Below are 14,164 nucleotides of genomic sequence, written 5' to 3'. Positions count from 1 at the left end.
GGTAGGCCAAACAAAACGCTTTGAAGATAAGCATATGATATAATATCACGTAGCTTGAAAATGTTGTGAAAATGATATGCTGTTTTATGTTGTAGAAATTATCTATTCAAATAAGCTTCTATAGTCATCCTTGGGGTCATACGATCAACTTAAAAAAAACTATGAACTAGATGGTGTTATTGCTTCGTAATGTTACGTGGGAACGCATTGCATAGTTTGAATAACAAATTGATGTACAAATTTAAGCAGTTCAATGGCAAGATGAATTGAGTCTCATGGTGCAGCAGCAAATAGTTTTAGCAGGGAAAAGAGGGTAAAACATTAAAATGGTCCAATCAAGCTATACAAGTTTTACCTTTATCAAATGATAAGTAGGCAATTATAACACAAGCACACATCATGTTTTTATTTAAAATACATCAATTGTGATTTGTACTTTTAATTAGTTAGAATTTCAGGACGATTTTAGAAGAAAAAAGCCCATTCCCTGTGGAAAAGCAGAAAGAGATGAGCTAGCAACCATTAAATATGAAATGATTTACCTGTTCAGTGCTGTTGCATTTTAAGAGATGAATAAGCCGCCATGTTGTTCCAAATTTCAGACTTTCTTCCTTCAGTTGACCACTAAAGATGTGAGGCATCGAAATGAAAATTCTGTGCTGAAATCGAAAATTCAGGATGCACTTGGCCGAAACAAAAAATACATAATATAAATTAAATTAAAATAATCAGTTAATCAAACTTATTTAATAATCAACACTCAATTAGTTTAAACTGAACTGTATAAAACATTTAAGTTGCACATAAGGCAGTTTTATATTTATTATTTTTATCTAACACAGGTTACAATAAACAGCCTGAGGCCTTGTCCACACGGACACGGGTATTTTTATAACCGTGACTTTTTACACGGTTGGGCCATTCATCCACACGGAAACGCTGTATCAGGTCACTGAAACCGAACATTTTTGAAAAAAACTGGCAGGGTGGGGATTTTCAGAAACAGTGGTTGCAGTGTTGTTGTGGAGACAGTAAAACCGGGGTTTTTGCCTTGCGACGTCAGTATGTGCGCCGTTATCCGCTGTGTTTGACGTCAGATTGTGCGCCGCTGACTGCTCTTGACAGCGCTTGATAGCGTGTTTTTGCGTTTTCATGTAGACAGAGATTTTTTTTAAACCGTGCATGTGTGGAAGGGATTTTTTTTTAAAACGCAGGAGGAAAAACTCTGGTTATAAAAATACCCGTGTCTGTGTGGACTAGGCCTGAGAAAGGAGGACATGGTCCTGGTGTATTTAACGCTAGGCAGTGTGCTTCAGGTTTTTCAGGTCAGATTTTCTGAGAGAATTATGGCCATGTTGTTCGGAGAGAAAGAGTGTTTGTTTATCTGTAGGGGTTGTGACTTATGCTCTCCATGTGTTCAGGATCTCACTTATTCTGGCCATTAGAGGGAAAACTATGAATTCCACCTTAAACATGCATTTTGTGAAGGTTTGTTTGCATAAAATGAGCCAAGAGAAACAATAAAACAGTGTGTAACGCGGTTAGATGTTATGGGAAGGAGGCAGGAACTGGCGAACATTTAAACACTTTAATACCAAAAATAAAACAAATTCAAAATGATAGTAAAAGATAGTAGCCCCTCACGGACGACTGCTGTCACATATAACAAAACGGACATAAGTCCAGGCCTGGCCTCTCTCGAACTTAACAGTCGTCGCTCCTCCGTGAGAGATACGAGACCGGTGCGTCTCACAGGTGTCGTTCATCATTAATTACGCCACCGGCCTCGTGCCGTTCTCTCACATCCCTCGACCTCGTCCTGCTCGCCACATACCCCCATCGCCCCTCGCAGGCTGGGGGTACTCCCGAGACTATTATTATATACTTTATATATATTATATACATTTCTTTAGAGAAAAGTATTATCTTTCCTCTTTTTTTATCACCCAAAATAGAATGGATTGAGCATTACTGAGCGCTAAACATATGTCCGTTTCATTCATACTGGAAGCCTGAGGGCACCCTCGCGCAGAAATTCCACATGTGCCTCACAGAAGTAATGTAACTTATGATGTCACAGGAGATCCTTAATGTGGACAAAGGTATCAAGCTATCATAGCTGAATAAAAAGAAACGCTTTCATTAATCATGAAGACAAAAAAACTCATGACTGCCGCAATATATAGTGTATTTGAGTTCTTTCAAACACTCGACTGAAGTTATGAAGTAAGAAGTAAAAACATTTTATTTAATTTTGTCTTATGTTCAGGGTGGGAAATTAACTTTTTTGCCCACCAGCCACAGTAGCTGGTGGATGCCCAATTTTACCACCCACTTGTATTTTTTACCAGCCACTTTTTCTGGAATTCAAATTTATGAATTTATGAACTGTGACTTTGATAACATTGACGTCCATTACAAATATGTAATTCGTTTTATCCATTTAACAATATGAGTTATGCTGCACTCAGGAGCCAATTTATGTTTTCCTCCGTGGTGGCTCACGGGCGAACGCCCTTTTAAAAAAAAAAAAAAAAAAGCACTATTCAGCACAAACAGTGCTACCCATAATATGTGAGCAACATGTATGTACATGTTTGTATTTTTGAGAGAATTTTATGCATGGTTATTTTACAGTTTATTTTTTAATATTAGTTAAGTCTGTATGACCTTAAATGATGGAGTATTTAAATGTTTTTTGCTGGCTCCTATCCTCGCGGCTGCTAAAACTATCGCTACACTAAAAAAACGATAGCTATCTAGCCATCACAAAACACAACTTCAAGTTAGTAATTTACTTGCACATCCAAACGTAGTCCCGAAAAGGTCTGCCCTTTTTGCCGATCGCATGGACGTTTCTGAATAGAATTGGTCATACTCATTATTGACTCTATTTTAAGGTTAGTTGTTCCTCTAACGAACAAATTGTTTGCATTTTCGGACGACACATAGGTTCGACAGTTAGTACAGTACATGGACTGTTCGACGGGGAGGTTGGCAGCCATTCCCTCGTTTTCCCTTCGTCATCAATGCGCCACTTGTTCGAAAAGTACCTTCACTTTTTATTTACTTCGCCCTCAACAATTTGTACATTCATATACTGCTGACTCCGCGGCGGGCCTCTTAACACCAGGTATATGTCGCCACATTTTTTTAATTTTCCTTTCATCTGTACCTCAGCTCAGCTATAGCCCTTGTGTCACGGTCCGTTCAGTGCCGTGTCCGTGCGCTGTGTCCGTGACGCACAGCGCTGAAAACCAATCAAATTAGTTACTCGACAAAAGTGCATTATTTTTACTTAGCAACAGCATTCTTTGACAAAAGATGTCCAATCCGTTACAAGGAATGTTTTAAGTAGTAACCAATAAAAATATGTTTTACAATTCACCCGCCACTGTGGCTGGTATACAAGGCAAAGTCACCCGCCACTTTGAAAAAGTACCAAAAATGAACTATTTGCCATGTATGTTTCAAAGGAATCTCACGTGGAGGAGCATTGTCCTCTAGAGACATCGCCTTTCTGAAGAGTTGCTTCGCTCGCTCAGTCCACACAGCGCCGCTCGCTCAGAACGCCCGCAGTGACGCCCTGTTTAGGAAATATGAGAAATAAGTAGGGCTGCCCGTGCACGACTAAAGTTTTTTTCTAGTCGACTATTAGTAGGCCTAGTTCATTTAAGCCATTACTCTAATCACATATTTAGATTAATTTAATTGCTTAAATATATATGGGAGAAAATACTAAACCATAATGAGCGTTATCGTAATATTGCCTATATTCCGCATATCAAGCGCATGTATAAAGCTTGCCACAAAGAACAGGCAAAAGTAATGTTTATGCAGCATTATACATTTGAATTGTTTATTAATAAACTAGTGTTTTCTGGCTGCAAAGATACAGTTGGTGATGTTGACACCATCTTCGCATGTAGTGAACGCGCCTTGCACACTTCATATGGATTAGCCTACATAAACAGAGAGTAGGCTACCACATTTCTTATGGATTTGAATTGTTTGTTTTTTTCAAGCTTTCTATACGTTCTCAGGTCTGTGAAGCAAAGTAGCCTATATGCTGAGTTTCGGTTCATTTATGAGACGCGCGCTCCAGTTCACGCGCGGGCGCCTCCGTGTGCTATTATATTGTCTGCGATTAATGATTCAGTCATGATTCATGAGTTCATGGCGCTCGCCAATGTTGTGGTGACCTAAATAAATATTTGGTCGCACCGGCAGGAAAAATGGTTGCAAAATGCGACCAATTGGTCACAGTTTGGAGCCCCGAGTCACGAGCAGTGAGAGATTTTTACCTTTGTCTTAAATGTTTAATTAACATTAAAATCACAGACAGCATCAGAAATATTTGACTGAAGTCTGCATGTTTTGCGTGTCTGTGTGAATGAGTTTTGTCTACTGTCTACTATACTGAAGCATGCATGACTCTTGTGGTGTTTTCTGCGCCTGTCGTCTCACTATATGAGGACATGAACATGTTAACTTCATATATCATCATTCCATCTCAGGTCTTCATGACAAGATAATAGTTTGATTTATCTTGAAATAATTATGACAAATATGTTACAATTGTGTTGGTAATCACTTGGTACAATCTGTACATCTGAAAATAGAAGGATTGAATCCCAAAATACAGGCTGGACCAGTACTTAAAATGGTTTGTGATGTTCCTGCCCTTCCTTTGCCTTTCCCCCCTCTTTTTCTGTGTTTGCCGTAAGTGTTTGACGCATCACCATGTTGACGTTTGTGAAGATATCTTGTGACTGCAAATATTTGCTGATGACACATTGACTCAAACCTCTCTTTTCCCTAATTTATTGTATTCATATTAAAATGCCATATAACACAAATCAAGGTGGGTAGTATAGTTTTATGAACCAAATCTTTCCCTCATAAAGTAATTTGTGTTCCGAGTTGGAATGTAGCCTGTTGTGCTTGGCTGTCAGCCTGGCCCCGCTGAGCTCTGCGGCCCTGTTAATGATCTCCTCCATTACCATCACAACCATCTCCCTTCAGCATCCTCTTTCAAAACCTCTGCTTCAGTTACCTTGACACCAGCCCCCCAGCAACAAGCCTCCCAGCCATAGATTTGACTGCAGCTGTCTTGAAGGCAGTCAGCACTTGTTAGCCTTTAGCGTATAAACACATGAATAATGTTTGGGTGTCTGTATATGATCTCTTGAATGGATACCTCCATCTGTCAGTCCTTACATAATCACGCTATTACTGTTGATTATTATTATTATTATTATTTTACTTTTTATTTAAAGGCATCAAGATGAACATTTTCATAATTCTTTTCCACACAGTGTTTTCTGAGGCCTGAGTGCTCCAACTTTCCATCCTTAGACTTGATCGAGACTGTTTTTTTTTTGCCAGATTTGCATGACCGACTGCTCTCTTCCAAATTGAAACTATTCTGTTTGACAGTGATTCTGTTGAAGTGAGTCAGGAGTTTTGTGAGAATACACATGGTTTAAGATTCTAATACACTATCTTTGTTGACGGTGTAAAAAACAACATCCAACCTAAATAAAGAACTCAAAATATAGAGAATCCTCAAAATTATTAAATAAACGCCACGTCGACTTGATATTCCACAGAGAGGCCCAGAATGCTTTTGCCTAATTCCCAATCCTGTAAATGTCGACACATATTCAAATCCCGCACGGGCCGGTCTGGAGTGGAACGAGAAATAAATAGATAGGGAGAAATAAATAGAGGGGGCAATCTCAGGACAATCAATTCTGACCTCCAGCTTGTTAAGAGTAGAGGGCAAACAGAAGGATTGCTTGATTTACTAAACATGACCCCACTGTTAGAGAAATATTTGGTCACAATGATTCTTATGAGTAAGCCCCGGTGCAATCTACAGGAGGTTTTCACATTTTCTTGGCTGATTGTGAGTAAGAATTGTATTAAACATGGTAAAATGTGCTTAACTGAGCTGAGACTGCGATACTTTTACTGGTAATTGAAGGAATAATCAAATTGTCAAAATATTTAATTAATGAATATGTAAGAAACAAGCGACAATCTGTAAAAGGAAAATCATCATTTAACCTTACCCTCATGTCATTACAAACTTGTAGGACTTTCTTTCTGTGGAGTACAAGAGAAGATATTTTTAAAATCTTTTTGTACATACAATGTAAGTCAATCGGGTCAAAAACAACAGATGGCTTTTCATTGTATGGACCAAAAAAGAAAGGCATGAAAAGGGAGTGAGTAAATGACACAATTTAATTTTATGGTGACCTATCTCTTTAATGAATTAGTAAGTTGCTAGTTGCCAGTTGCTAGATTTCTGTTCTCTATCCCCCCTGGAAGACTTGCTACAGTGTCGATCATCAACAAGACTGGTCAGTTGACAACAAGACTGGTCAGTTGACAGCTGCGTCTCTAAGGAAGAATGCACACACACTGTCGTCCTCTCCGATGTTTCTCTTGTTGCATAATAATTTATTTAGAAACACTGACAAGATTCAGTGTCTTTTCAAAGTCCTGCTGCTGGCATAAAGTCAATCATATCTGATCTGTCTGCAATTTGTAAATGAGGATTGATTGTGAACGAGGGACATCCTGGCAGGGCACATTTTTAGCTAAGTATAGCAGATAAAACGAGAAAAATGACAAGCTTGTTTCAAAATGGTTTCTGTGAGAAATCCATTTTAAAGAAAATTCTATTTTGCCTAAACCCTCCCATACACTATGCACTAGTTTCTGGTTGATTGAAGCAAAGGCTAAAACTCATTCAATATTCTGGGCTTATCGGCTACAAGCACTCCCTGCTCTCAACACTGATTAATTGTTCCGCTACTCCTATAAACCTTGACACACACATCCATGATAATCCACCTGAAACGCAGAAATATCTGACTGCTTTTATTGTGTGTGTTAGTGAGCGTGTGTTAAAATAATAACCCCATGAACGTGTGTGATAACTATTCCAACACCATTTACAACAAAGCACTGATGAAAGTTGACATGGTATGGAGAGTGTTTTAAAATTCATAGGTGCCAGCCAGGCATGCTTAGTTGTTTCCATATTAAATAAATCAGGGTGTACGATTAGTTGGGCTTGCTTTCCTTGCCATTTCTGAGTTTGTTTTTAATGTTTGTTTTGACTTATGCACGCAGAAAAACAAATGACACTGGCTTCTCATCAATACATCTCATTTGTCTGCGACCACTGTGGTCTAAAAAGCAAATGAGGCACAATTAATGTGGTACATTGAATGTCAAGTTGAACAGACTGTTTCAAGTGTATACAAAGCCCAAGATATCAAAGAGCTAATTTTGCCATATTTTGGTGATATATGTGTTGTATTAATAAATCAATGAGCCATGTTCAGTAATAGTTCATTAGCATATAAATATAAACCTGCTGGATTAAAATTAATTCCATTGATTTGCAGTAACGGGTATCATCCAATTAGTTAGAACTATGCCTTCTGTTGTAATAATAATTGTGTTTGTATGTTTTGCAGGCCTCTCTGGTAACCCTGCTGATTTGGAAAAGCGGCACACATCATTTGGTAAAAATTTCATTCCCCCCAAGAAGCCCAAGACTTTTCTGCAGTTGGTATGGGAGGCCCTGCAGGATGTCACCCTCATTATTCTGGAGGTGGCAGCCATTATTTCTTTGGGCCTGTCCTTCTACCACCCACAAGGGGAAGGCAATGACAGTAAGTAATGGCTTTAAACAGAGTTTTTAATAAGTCTGTTTAAATATTGTTTGGGTTGTTTTCATGCACTATGCAACTAAGATCTGAACTATTGATTTGATTTTTTTTGTTCTGAAATAAACTGAAATCATTAATGAAAATAAAATGAATACATACTTAAAATGTAACTTAATATTTTATATACTATTTAATATAGAAATCAAAATATTTAAATGTATGAAAATATGAATTATAGAAATGTTTTTGTAGGCTTTGCACACTCATTACTTCATAATGGCTGGTGGGAAAATGCAGAGCACTCTTCATGCTGTATTTAAAAGTTTGAACTCTGGATGCTAAATTGGTTCTTTATTCAGTGGCAGATGCTAATATGCTGTTTTGCAGATACGGTACAGATGCATTTTCTTTCCATAGAGGTCGTCTTTTCTTCAGAAGTGACAATGTTCTGCTGGTTCCTTAAGTGATTGCTTGACTATTATCACTTAAACATGAATGCCATATTGTTCCGAATATAAGGCAACCCTGATTATTAGACGACATCCCTTTTTCAAGATGCATCTTTTGGAAAACGGCTTTTTGATAGAGAATGCTTTTATTTGTAAATAATTTTGATCCAGCATATTTTTCAAATTTCCATTTTTGTATTGAAAGTATGGTAAATACTGGTAAATTGTACGAACAATCATATTTAAAAATAAACTCTCTTTGGCATACCATAAAAATAACCTGTAACCCATCTTAATTATATAACAATTAGGCTATCCATCACAGAGTGAAAACCATGCAGACTACCAAAATTTCATTAACCGTAGAAGTGAAATCTTATTGTAGTTTTGAAATCTGGGTACCGTCTTATTTGATAAAATCACGTATGGGGAAAATTTGGTCCCGTCAGCGAAGCACGCAAACATGCGCTCGCGATCTAACATTACACTCTGAGACCGTATTTCTTGGCACACTAATTTTACGCGTATTTGGCACTACCTATTGTTGCGGGTTAGACTTGCTACGGTAGTCGGTGTTACCGGTGTTACTCGGTGTTCAGTCGCAACACCAGTTTCATCACTTGCCCACCGCGACACCGTGGTGAAAAAACACCACAATTTTTTTTTAAAGCGTTAAAATATTTAACGCAATTACGCAGTATCCGTTTTTTTCTGTCACCCGTTGACTAGCGTTGTATGATCACGCTCTTATTAATGTGAATGCTTTTAAGCGCAACAAGACTAAAGAGACCGTGCTATAAGTCCTGCCTATTACACACACACACACAAACGCGCGACCCACAGAAAAGACGCGCGTCAGTATCGAGTTCTCTTTTGGGCTTGAACAAACCATAACACACACAAATTATGCCAAATGTCCGTTTTGTCGAGTGTCCTCATAAGAGCAGTATTAAATGATTTAAATAAAGTCTTAAATTAACGTAGAGATTTGTGAGAAAATGGGACGCGTGTCGGATCGCGGAATTCAATAATTTAAACCCCAAATCAGAGCTTTTCTGTTAAAAGAACGTATTTTCTACCCGTTCTTTTCAATAGTATTTGGCAACCATGTGCGCGCTCTCTCTACACTGCTGAAGAAGCGCGGATGATCTGAAAACACAGACAAGCTAGAGATCACCGATCTTCATTTGAGATTTTCTACTTAAATGAAAGTGTCATTCAGTCGGTCTGTGTTCTGTCACGAGCCGCTTGCGCTGTTTGTGCGACTTAATCTGCGATCAAAATGCAGGCTGATATCCAGCAGTGTTTTTAATATTGATCATATTATACAAGCAAGAATGCAATGTTTCCCGAATATCCACACGATTTCAAATGTGACATTGATTTTATACAACAGTAAAAAAAAAAGAAAAAAAGGGTAACATCAAGTGATGTACTACATTTAAAACAGCATTGTCAGGCGTATTGCTCTATTTTGCAATGAAATATGTGGCTTTGAATGATTCGTGAATGAATCAATGATTCAAAGACTCACTCATAAAGATAGCGAGTTACCGCCACCTACTGGCGATTTTAATGTTTTTTAACATTGCATATTCAATGAACATTGTTTTATTTAAAGCATTTATTTTTTTAAAGGTAAAAAATGAAATGGAAAAATTTATTAAAGGGGCAAATATTGTCACTTAATGGAAAAGGTGTGACTGCAGTCTAAGTGTTCCAGGGGGTACAGCACTCTTAAAAATTGTAGAACCTCAGAACTTAGGAAAAGGGATATGTAGAACTGCCCAAGTGCAGTAAAGAGTGCAATGTCAATCATTTCTCATAAGCTTAATTGAATTGGCCTAGAGAGAATAATTATGACATTTTTTTTGTCTAAAGGCTACATATAAAATAACTACCAAAAGTAAAGTAACTGTCAACTAAAACTATAAAAAACAGAATGACTCAAATGTGATTAAGTCCAATAAGCATTTTCGTCGGAAGATGAAGAATAAGACTTAATCAAAAATGGCTGCCAAATTAACTGGCCTATACACAGGTGTGCGCTACAACGCTGTTGCGTAAATATGACTGATAATTTAAGTAAAATGTTTCATTTAATTCAAGTAGCCTACTTGTACATAATTTTCTTGGGTTTAAAATGTATACAGATTTGACATTTTCCTCTCATACTTCTGTCGGAATGGGTACAAAGTTGGCATTGAATTTCATTTGAAATGGTATTGAAAAGGTTTTAAAAAGCCTTGAATTTAAGTTGGAGGATCTTGGGGGTACCCTGAAGAAGCAAGTGGGTCATTAAATTATTAAACTAAGACAGTGACTTGGCCAGTGACTTTAATTAAAACGTTAAAATTAGAAATCATTTCATGTTTAAATATTGGATTAAAAACAAAAAACAATATCATAGCTTTATTTATGCAATTGTAAATGGAGTGAAAATATATTAATGCCAATTCTGATGCCGCTTCTGTGTCACATCTGCACTACAAAGATGGATTTTGATTAAATGATTTAACTTGACTGGTAACAGTGGTACTGTGTTGTTGTTATTCTAATAGAATTTAATTTGAATGTTAGAATTTGACATAAAAGGTGATGCATACCTCTAAATAAGTTTAGAAAGAATGTCCATATATAGGTGAAAATGCCCCTGGAAATCAATTTAAGGTGGCAAATATTCATGAGTCTGCGGTCAACAACAGGCCTAAAATGTTTTTTTACCTGTACCATCTAATTATTATCAACAAAACTTTGAAAATATGGAGATATGTTTTTGTCAATATTGCAACACCCATAATGTACGGTATTATTATTATTATTATTATTATTTTTCAGGTCTTAAAAATCCTTAAATTTGACTTTAAAAGTGTGCAGCAACCCTGTATAAGACAAACTTGTTTTTTCAGATGTATTTCAAAGGAAAAGAAAACATTGTCTTATGTACGGAACAATACGGTATGAAGAAATAGAACAAATACACTACCGTTTAAAAGTTTGGAGTCCGTACGTTTTTTTTAAAAATGTTTTTGAAAGAAGTGGAAAAGTTTTGTAGAGCATCTGCCTTTGCTTTACTGTCCAGAAAGTAGTGTTTTTTGTTTTGATTCTGACTTAAATAGTGACTCAACATTTTGGCTTATGTTTTAATAACGGCCTCATTTGGGACTTTGCTTCATAAGCACCGCTATGAATGCTGAAGAACTTGAATTTGGCTGCGACTGCAGGCTCTTCCTATTTCCCATATGGTTCAAACCACAAGGATGACCTTAGACAGTCTTCAGATCTCCAGGAGGAAATTAGGGCAATGAAGTGTAAATCTGCGATAAAACATGTTTCTAGCAAGAGGAAACTTTCCAAAGAAGAGACTCTGATAAAACAGAATTTTGCAGCTGCTGTTGTAATTGCTTGGACCCTTAATGGTCTCCTAAGGTTGTATGAACCCATTTAAAGGTTATGTATAGTTTAGATTTGTAACATACAGATTTTTGACGGGATGTTTTATGGTATTGATTTTCTCTACTTGTTTTTCTCTTATTCCAGGCTGTGGCCAAGCAGCTGGTGGTGTTGAAGATGAGGGCGAGGCCCAGGCAGGATGGATTGAAGGTGCAGCCATCTTGTTTTCAGTTATAATCGTGGTGCTGGTGACAGCCTTCAATGACTGGAGCAAAGAGAAACAGTTCCGTGGGCTGCAGAGCCGCATAGAACTGGAGCAGAAGTTTACAGTCATCCGCAAGGGTCAGGTCATCCAGATCCCTGTTGCTGAGATCGTCGTGGGAGATATCGCACAAATCAAATATGGTGAGGGTTCCATCTGAGAGTTGAGAAAATACAGTATAAACATGTTTATTTATTTCCACAATATGACGGATTTAGATGTGACACGTCACTGGACTCAGTGATCGCTGTCATATTTGGGTTTTATGAATGCTGTGGCATTTCTAAAGTGTATTTCCTTTTCGTTGTCACTACGAGTTCTGTCGTGACAACAAATGGGGTTTCTGTTAGAAAGCCTATCAACTTTGAGTATACAAAATGAGCCAATGGCAAGGAAATGCCATGGGTCTGCGGAATTTGCATGGCGCAAGTCCGCCCCACCTCGTGGGTATAAAAGTAGGACGCCGGCAACATACAGATATGTTTCTTCGCTGAGGAGGCAAGACTGAACTTAGGCGATCCTACCGAACTTTGGCTCTGAAGCGATGTTTTCACTTCAGAGCCAAGTGCATCTCTTCACTCCACAAGCCATCTCTGATCAACTGTCAGCTACTCTCCAGTGTTGGTGTGATGGGGATCTCCAGCGAGTGCACACTGCCTGCTGATCTGTGCAGTGGTCTGCCAGTGAGTGTGTTTCTCCCTGGGCGCTTCAACATCCGCAGAGTTTTCCTCTCACAAAAGAGCTTGCACGCGGCACGTCTTTTTAAAGATGCCTCGCCCGTGCACTTCTGGTTGCGGTAGACTCATTTCTGACTCTGATGGGCGGGATCGCCACAGCCCTCTCCAGCCCCGCCCCCTGCTAATCGCCGGGCTAAGCGGTGCTCCTGTGACGGGCTACTCAGAGATGGGACTCAGTTCTTTCCAGGAGATGGTAGCAGGCCCTCCTTCCGGTGGAGGGTCGGGGGAGAATCCTCTTTTCTCAGAAAGAACTGACTCTCCCGTCTCTGAGCACACGGAGATCTTGGATGACTGTGACTGTGTGTGATCAGTGTGCGCTGCCCACGGGCCTTGCCACTCTAGTCCCCCTCTGTCGCCAGACCCCTAGCAGAGCAGGCCCCCTTGGAACGCTGGTCCTTCCCTGGCCTCCTCTGTCAGGGTGCTGTTTATGACCGTGCCCCCACACCGGGCTGGTCATTCCGCTTCGCTGCACCAACGAGGGGGCGTCTGTGGTTCGCATGACCCCGCTGGCACAGTTCTTGGGAGCCTGGCTAGAGCTTTTCAACCTGTCCCGCTGGGTCGCACGAACAATCAGGCTCGGCTATTGATTGAGTTCGCACGGTCTCCTCCCCGCTTCAGGGGAGTCTGCTCCACTATGGTCAGTGGCAATGCCCCTATCATAAGAGCAGAGGTTGCTTCCCTACTGGCGAAGGGTGCGATTGAGACTGTCCCTCCAGCCGAAATGAGGTCCGGGTTCTACAGCCCCTACTTCATTGTCCCGAAGAAATCCGGTGGGTTACGGCCAATCCTGTACCTGCGCCTCTTGAACCGCTTCCTTCACAGGCTGCCGTTCATGATGCTCATGGCCAAACGCATCATCAAGTGTGTGCGGCTGCAGGATTGGTTTGCAGCGATCGACCTGAAGGACGCCTACTTCCTTGTCTCCATTCTCCCTCGACACAGACCGTTACTGCGGTTTGCTTTCAAGGGGTAGGCATACCAGCCCTGTCTCCTCACATCTTCACGAAGGTCGTCGAGGCAGCCCTTATTCCTGGGGTGCCATGTGCAAAGGACATGCTGCCGCGGGCCCCTGGACAGGACCCCAGTGCCTTTGGCATGTCAATTGCCTCGAGTTTCTGGCAGTACGCCTTGCTCTGCACCGCTTTCTTGCACTGCTCAAGGGTCAACACGTACTAGTCCGATCAGACAAAACCGCCACAGTAGCGTACATCAACCGCAACCATAGCGTCGTCTTCCTGCCACTTCCACTTTACCATGGGGATCGCCTAAGTTCAGTCTTGCCTCCTCAGCGAAGAAACATATCTGTATGTTGCCGGCGTCCTCCTTTTATACCCACGAGGTGGGGCGGAGTTGCGCCATGCAAATTCCACAGACCCATGGCATTTCCTTGCCATTGGCTCGTTTTGTATACTCGAACTTGATAGGCTTTCCAAGCGAAACCCCATTCGTTGTCACGACGGAACGTCTCTGTTCATTTTCCCTCCAGAACCCTTTGGCTTTTTTTTATTAAACCTCAGAAGCCAGTTCCTCATTGAATTCACCAGCGGTTGTGATAGATCATATGTGACTGCCAGTCTTCTCTGAGACACAAAGCATGGCTCATGACTCATGCTTACCGGCTTGCATGAG

The 14,164-nt window shown here is 39.9% G+C and overlaps 1 protein-coding gene across 1 annotated transcript in view; it reads left to right on the top strand.

Moving 5' to 3' along the window:
• Positions 1 to 14,164, top strand: part of atp2b4 (ATPase plasma membrane Ca2+ transporting 4) — a 161,289-nt gene that overhangs the window by 92,984 nt on the left and 54,141 nt on the right. The window contains 2 exon segments of the mRNA XM_077203334.1: positions 7,500 to 7,697; positions 11,684 to 11,941. Of these exon segments, the coding sequence (XP_077059449.1) occupies positions 7,500 to 7,697; positions 11,684 to 11,941 (456 nt within the window).

The sequence above is a fragment of the Siphateles boraxobius genome, unplaced genomic scaffold (genome assembly GCF_051911475.1).
Source record: "Siphateles boraxobius isolate OS27281-9 unplaced genomic scaffold, OSU_SipBor_1 5, whole genome shotgun sequence".
Classification (NCBI taxonomy): Eukaryota; Metazoa; Chordata; class Actinopteri; order Cypriniformes; family Leuciscidae; genus Siphateles; species Siphateles boraxobius.
This window is presented reverse-complemented; position numbering and strand designations above follow the sequence as displayed.